The sequence below is a fragment of the Drosophila innubila genome (assembly GCF_004354385.1).
Source record: "Drosophila innubila isolate TH190305 chromosome 3R unlocalized genomic scaffold, UK_Dinn_1.0 2_E_3R, whole genome shotgun sequence".
Taxonomy (NCBI): Eukaryota; Metazoa; Arthropoda; class Insecta; order Diptera; family Drosophilidae; genus Drosophila; species Drosophila innubila.
Genome location: NW_022995380.1, coordinates 15,886,456 through 15,894,257, shown reverse-complemented (window position 1 = coordinate 15,894,257; position 7,802 = coordinate 15,886,456). Strand labels below are relative to the sequence as shown.

The 7,802-nt window shown below is 40.2% G+C and overlaps 1 protein-coding gene across 1 annotated transcript; it reads left to right on the top strand.

The window, feature by feature from the left end:
- The first annotated feature begins 5,889 nt into the window (after nt 1-5,889).
- LOC117791096 lies at nt 5,890-7,266 on the top strand. Its single transcript, XM_034630751.1, has one exon. It carries the CDS (start codon nt 5,973-5,975, stop codon nt 7,203-7,205), a length of 1,233 nt encoding a protein of 410 aa, XP_034486642.1. The 5' UTR covers nt 5,890-5,972; the 3' UTR covers nt 7,206-7,266.
- Nucleotides 7,267-7,802: the final 536 nt, after the last annotated feature.

Sequence of the window (7,802 nt, the reverse complement as noted above, 5' to 3'; positions counted from 1 at the left end):
GTGCCCCTCCCCTTCCCCCTCCCCCTCCAACCATGGCTAAGTACAAAACGCCACTGTATATCATAAAACCCCCCTCAGACCCCTTCAAACGATTGTTGAGCCCCACCAAGGATGAGCATCCTGTATTGTTCGTGTTGCTGATGCTGTTGCTGTTTAGCTCGCATGGCGGCTGTAAATATAATTACGTCGGGAAAATCCGATCCTTGCAGGATTAATTAGCGCGCATTATGAGACGCACTGCCGACATCGAATGGGGACATGGGAAAGAAGGAAAGAAGGAATGGAGGAATGGAGAAAGGGGAAAGGGGAAAAGGAGCACGCAGCTCGGCAGGCACTCGACTAATTTGCTGCCTGTGCGGACGTGGTAAAGGGGCGTAATGGGGCGTGGGGGGTGTTAACTAGCTCATATACCGTAGTTTGGTTATACCGCTGTGTATACATGTGTACGTGAATCGCGTTGCCAAGGTGTAAAAAACAAATGGGATACATTTGCTACTAATTAAGAATCCATGTTTTAAATATGCTCCTCGTTCACTTTTCGAGTGCTCCGAGGTGAATGTCTGAGTCTCTCTATTTATTCCACATCTATACACGTATGTATGTATGTGTGTGTGTGTGTTCTTGTGGTTTTGAGTTGCAGGAAGCGGCCATAAAAATATAAGTAGAACATGGCGCATAAATGTTCTGCCCAGCGGGTGGAAAGAAGATTGAATGACAACCACCACCTCAATTTCACCTCGTTCACAATCATCTAATATGAAGGCCTTAAATTACCAGAAATTCAATCCTTCGACAAAGACGGACTAGAGACAAAAAAAACTGACTATAACATATACGAGTACAAGTTCAACCATAAATTTTAATTACAGTTGTGCACTGAAGAACTGTACGTGTCATGTTTTTAGAGCTCTTAACAGATCGTTGTGTTTAAGTTAAATATATTCTATATTTTATTAAGCCATAACTATAATTATTAAATTAATATAATAATAATCATATTAATATTTCATATATAAAAATAATGTATTATAAAAATAATACAAAAATTAGATAAATAATGAAAAATTATAAAATTATTACTTTTTAAAATATTAAATTTCCTTTTATATTCATTGACACCATAATAAAATTATTAGCAGCTATAGAATTATTGATAACAAATGTAAACAACTTTAATTTTATATTATGGTCAAATTAAATTAAATCAAATTAAATTAAAGTGCTATTATAATTACGGAAATTAATCAAAAATCTAACAGGGTCAGATTTGCCAATTTTCACACCCTTTCGAATCTCATTTTGAAATGTCAACAAATAGAAGGACAGACTTGATTCATATGTTTTGTATAAATGTGATGACAACTGAGCAACGCAAACAATGGACTCAAATTAGAAGTGATCCAAAACCAGGAAAATCTCGTAAACATGTCATAAATGGCGCAATAACAATAAAAATTCCGGTTGCAAATAAAACCCACAACTTTGGAGTCGACTTGTCCAGATTCGCAATCCCAGTTTCAGACCCGTCTTCTATCTCAGTCGCTATGAATGAAGCCTGTTGCTCCCAGGAGCAAGGCAACCAACTGTTGACTGGATTTTACGAGGCGAGTAATGACGTCATAAAAATTAACAACTTCATGGATAGAGTATCTTTTCGCTCTTCGCTTTTTTTTTTTTATTATTATTTTGTGCTGTTTTCTGCCATTTGCATTGAAATTATTTGAATGTGTGCCAGCCACACTTTCGACTCAAATCAAGAGGGTGACTGAAGGGAGGAGAAGGGAGCCGTAACCCATAAGTGCCAGTGGGGACATCAAAACGGAGGCGACAATCATTAGCTGGCAATCACAGGGGTCGATTCGAGTTGTCGTGCCAACTTCAAAGTCGAATTCAATATAACGAACTGGGAAATTAAAATGCAATCAGACGGGCTCAAAAGTTTGCACAGTTTTTCCAGAAAATTTATTTGCGTGCCAAAAACAAAAACAAGCTGAAACTGCAACTGAAACAGTAAAAGGTACGAGAATGAGGCACAGCCGGAACCGGAGTATGACAAAATTGCGTCGGGAAATTTACCGTCGAAACGAACTGGCCAACGGATATGGCCAACAATGCACACACGACCCCGAAGCCCGCCACAGTCACAAGAGACACACACACACACACATATATATGCACAAGTGTGTGTGTGTGCGTGTAAAAGCAGTGCGAGGGTCCAATAGCCAACGAATATAATTTATTCGATCTGTGATAGCAGCGGCCTCTGTCCGACATGTCTCATAAAAATTGCAGTTTAATTACTCCATCGACAGTATCAATTTAGCGAAATCTTTTATTAGTGCCGCAGATGGATTGCCATCGTGTTAAAGCGCCATCTGTAGTCAGTTAAAGGTAAAGGATTCTCTTCTCTGGCATTATGTTGTTGAAAGGCGATAAAATGACTTTTATGTAGCAAAATTTATCAGCAAAAAGTGGATTATAATGGTTTTAAATAAGTTATATCTTATAGCTTATATAAAATAAAAATAAGATTATACACATAGGAGAAAGAAGATTTATCTAACAAACAATGGTTGTGAATTTTCACTAGGCTTCTTTAAGTAATTTCCAAATATCAGATTATGCATATTATGATCCGATTTTAATATCTTTTCATTTTACAGCTGTTTCCTTTTTAAGTTTAAGATCCTTTAAGGGACCAGTGCTATAGGAATTTTCCAATATTTCGGCTGCGCCAACTGACTCACAGCTGCTGACCCCCAATCACAAGCCAAGTGTTGGACCAACCCCACTTTGTGCCGCCCACTCGGCAGCCCAGGAGCTGCGCTGCACGCTCATCCACAAGATTTATGCATCTCAAATATGTGTGTACGAGTGCAAATGCGAATGCCTATGCAACTGCCAGCTGTAGCCAGCATGTAGCATTCAACATGCAGTAGGCAAGAGGCAGGGAGCAGGGGCACGAGTCAGCATCGAGGGTCAGAGTGTTTGGAGGCTGACTCCTTCAATTACTCCGACTCCGACGCCAAATGCAGTCGCATTCGCAGTCGCATCTGTAACTGTATTTGTATTTGTAAATAAGCGAGTTGCAAGCGAATGCGATGCGAATGTTTTGTTATTGTGCCGCGCTTTTTAAATTTACGTGCGGCAAATGCAACATACTTCACTTACGGAATTTGCGTTAATGTGAATTTGCAGACCACTTCAGTTGGTCGACACTGACCCACCCCCGCACCCCCTCACCACCACACCACCGCCACTTACTTGCAACTACCCTGGCGAACTGCTTTCATTTTAAATTTGCATAGCCGCACAGTGGACCAATTGTGTTAAAATATCTTGAATATGTCGAAATCGTCCTTTAATTAATTGTTGTGATTGGTGCATTAATTTATGAGGAAATCCTTGTAGCGCTAGGATGTAAGATAAAAATAAAAAATAATAAGTTTAATTAAATTACATGTATTAAAACCAAGGAATCAAACCGAAACAAATTTAGGATACGGTTTTAGTTCTGATACGTTCCGAAACAACTTTTTCGGTAAAAGGTTCTATTTCAGTTTTCTTCTTTCGGTTTCGGTATCAGTACCGGAATGCAACGGTACAACAAAATAATTTTGAAACATTTTAAAATGCTTAGGTGTCGTTTTATAATAATTTTGACATCGAAGTAAATAAAGAGGAATAACATTTTTGAACGAATTTAACAAAATTTGAATGCAGAATAAATTAAGATGCCAAAACATGATTGAAATGACAGTTCTTTTGAAAATCGAATCAGTTTTATTCAAGTTATGACAGTTTGAAAAAAATTAAAAGTCATAGAATCAAATTTAAAGTGTTGTTTTACCATTAAAATCTTGGTCAAAAAAAATTAAATTTTTTAGATGAACAAAATTTGAATGCAGAATACATTAAGAGGCCAAACCATGATCAAAATGACATTCCGCTTGAAAATCGGTTGGGTTTTGGCAAAGTTATGACAGTTCGAAGTTGCTCAAGCCTCTGACCTAACAACTTTACAAGTCAAAATATTTCTTAATTTTGACATGATTTTTTACAAGAAAATGAAAGGTCTCAGAATCAAATTTAAAGTGTTATTTTATACTAATTACGATATAAGGAGTTGATTAAAAGTGAAAACTTGAGATTTAAAATTTTGAATTTTCGAAATTTCAAAGGGGGGACCCTTACCATCGAAATCGAGTCTTGGTCAAAAATAATAAAAATTTTAAGATGAACAAAATTTGAATGCAGAATAGATTTAGAGGCCAAACCATTATCAAAATGGCTCACCGCTTGAAAATCGGGTCAGATTTGATCAAGTTATGACAGTTGGAAGATGGTCAACTCTTTGACCTAGCGACTTTACCACAACCGTACCGGTACGAGCGTTTCGGTTATCGGTTCTTGTAAGAGAATTAATTTCGGCTACGGTTTTAGTTTTGGTACTAAAAAAGAAACGGTTAGTTTCGGTGTTATTCCCTGATTTAAGCTATGCTATTCCCAAAATGTTAAATAGTTCAAATTCCTTAACTATGCGATCCACTTAGTTCTACAAGATTCTGTAGACATTGGTAGCAAAAGCTTTTGAAAATAGCTAAACGAAATATAAAGTTTACTAATACAAAAATAAAAACTAATTGTTTGTTAGTTGACTGGACTATTCACATTGTTTCCGCATTGTTTTGACTGACAAGGCTATATCGACTGATCAAGAATATATATACTTTATAGGGTCGGAGATGCCTTCATTTCCTTTCCTTTAAGTAATAGGTATAAAAATGATAATAATGTGAACTATCTTCTTTTTGCGTCTTTTGACAGACAACAATATTGGATACAAAGAAGCTAGTTTACCCATTGTGCGGTGTGTCGCAGATTTAGGGGATGAGGTATGTGAGGCGCTCGATGTGATGCGGATTCGAATGCGAATGTGGATGTGAGTGTGAGTGTGAATGTGAGTATGGATGTGGATGTGGATGCGTCGGGCACAAGTGCAGCGGCATTGACTTTATACAAATGCACTGTGAGTGCATGTTGATATTGTTGTTGTTCCAGTTGTTGCTGTTATTGTTGTTGTTGTTGGCCTTTTGCTCGATTTTTGCGCTGCATCTGCAGCCCAATGTCAGATACAAGGTACATTTTGTCGGTGTCTGTGTCTGTGTCGGTGTCTGTGGCAATGCAGATGCAGACGGAGGTTGCGTCGGAGTTCCCAAACTCCTCCACTGCGAATGCAGCTCATGTGTGCACACATGACTCTATGTGTGTGAGTGAGTGTGTGTGTGTGAGTGTGTGTGTGCTTGAAATGTACGTCCGTACGCAAATGCAGCCATGATTTATGATCTGAAACAATATTGAGCGCCCGAAAATTTATGGAGTGCTCCGCTTTGCAAATAAAACGAAATAAAATTTTGTCAGTTGTATTTTTCGTTTCAATATTTCTTGCTAGCTGTTGTTGTTTTTGTTATTGTTTTTGTTTTTGTTTTTATTGTTGTTGTCGTATTGTTTTTTATGCCTTGCCTTCAAACTGACCATTCATCCTTTTCAGGCCATTCATTTCGCTCTCGATTTATTTCGTTTCCGTGTGTGACTATGTCGGTAAAAGCATTTCGTAGAAGTCTATATTCCCTACTACTAGAAAGCTCAAAATATTCGAGAAGTGGTCGAAAAACTTGAAAACTTTTAGCAGATCAATAAGAAGAGAACTTTTGAATTGTAGACAATCCTTTATTGCAAAATTCTAAGCCAAGACCCAAGCTCTTAAATAAATATTTTTTTTATTTAAGTTATCTGTCAGAGCACTTCATACATAACACCAAATCAAATATGAAATCTAATACCAAATACAATTAAATAGTTCTCAACAATCTAAGCAGTCTGTGGCTCAAAATAATCGATCATTTGGAAAGTCGAAAGTGTGAAAATTGTGGGACGAATATTGAAAACTCCGTTCAGTTAGCATACTCGTAATGCCGCTTGAACTGATTGTCATATCGCTGATGCGCACCAGCAAATGGATCAATGTGCTGATGATGAATTCCCCGGAAGATGACAGTACCGGACAACGGCGTATCGTTGTGACGTCCAATGGAATCCGATGGATCGAGCAGGATTTTGAGCAGTTTACACCCCTGGGCAAATTCTTTGAGATCAATACGAATCCAGAGGAAGGCTTAACCGTGGACAAGGAGACTGACAGCGAGACGGCCATGAAGATCAGTCTGCTCAGCATCAACGACGAGGCCTTGGAGAAGCACACAGTGAACGTGGTCATTGAGGGAGTGCATCTGCAGCTAAATGAATCCATGGCCTGTGGGCTACAGTGTAGCAACTGCTACAAGGATCTGGTGGACATGCGTCGCTTTAACTGCATAAGACCCATGCCCATCTACACCTTGAAGCCAACGAAGTACTTTTGTTCCAACGACCAGATGCATTCAACTATCTGCGAGGGTGACCTGTACTACGCCCTCAACTATATTGTGATTAGTCCCATGATTTTGGGCAAGCGCGTCATACGGAATCGGGAACATCTCCACTGCAGTCGTTGCCTCCAGCTGGTGGGTGAATCTCTGGGAGAGCAAATGGCAGTGCAGCTGTTTGTGGATACGTTATTCGTTTCGTCACGGAGCCAGCATGAAGTGGGTCGACTGGAGCATCTGTTTGATCAGTTGACAGTGTCGCAGCTCATGCTGCATCTGTTGCATGATGCAGTGCCGATTAGCGAGGAGAAGACTCGGCTATTCCTGAAGACAGTGCGTTCCGATGGCCAACTGCACTATATGCTGCTCCTGGTGGACACGAGTCAGCTTCACCTGCTGCGTTCCAAGCTCTCTCTTAGCGAGCATCTCAATTCAACCAACGGCAGACGGAGGAGCCCGAAGAGTTACAATGAACTGGAGCCGGAACCAAAACGTCAGCGTCTGTCTGACATAAAGCCCGTCCATGAAGTGGAGGTAAGGGGTTTCCGGGGCTGCCGCATCAGCTATCACATCTTCTCCAGCGATGAGCAGCTGGCGGCCAACGACGAGCTCATCGAGCAGTGGCACAAAGACGGCACTCCCATGTTGCGCATCTCCTATGCCATGATGATGGACTTGCACCGCGAGCTGAAGATCAATGAAACCCTGGTGGCCAAAATGGAACGAAGTACGCCCGATGTGAAGGAAGGCCGCACTAGCTATATCATCTATCATAACTAGCAGAAGCACTTGACTTTATCAGTTGAGCTCTAATTATATTAAAACCTATTTATCGGTTAAACATCTCAGTATTCTTTGGATTTCTATTTTCAGAGACTTTATCACTGTTAGAGAGGACTTTGCTGTCCTCCTTAATTAGATTAGGCTCACATGGAGTTTTATCTGCCGCTTGTTAAGCAGAATCTGTTCGTTTCATTTGAGTGGAAATTAGGTTTGGAAAAGGGAATGGAAATGAATATGGGGACTAACGAGACGTGCCGCATGCAGATAGAAAACTCTTGGTATTCATTTGCAACTGACAACTGCTATAAAGGAGAAGGAGAATAGCACGCACATTTATCATGTTGCACACGCAGCGCTCTGGCAATCGATTTGAGCCCGATTGAGGCTTATCAGCAACTGCTGGAGGTTGTGGCATGAGGGGTGAACGAGGGTGGGGGAGGGGGGTGTCTTAGCATGCACAATTGAATGCCGTTACGCCTACTGCTCAAAATGGCTGCAACAGCATCGGAGGCTTAGGAAAACACTTCCTGCCAAAGGACACGCTGAAGCATCGTGCGAGAAAATTGGGTTGCCAGCATATCTATCAACAACAGC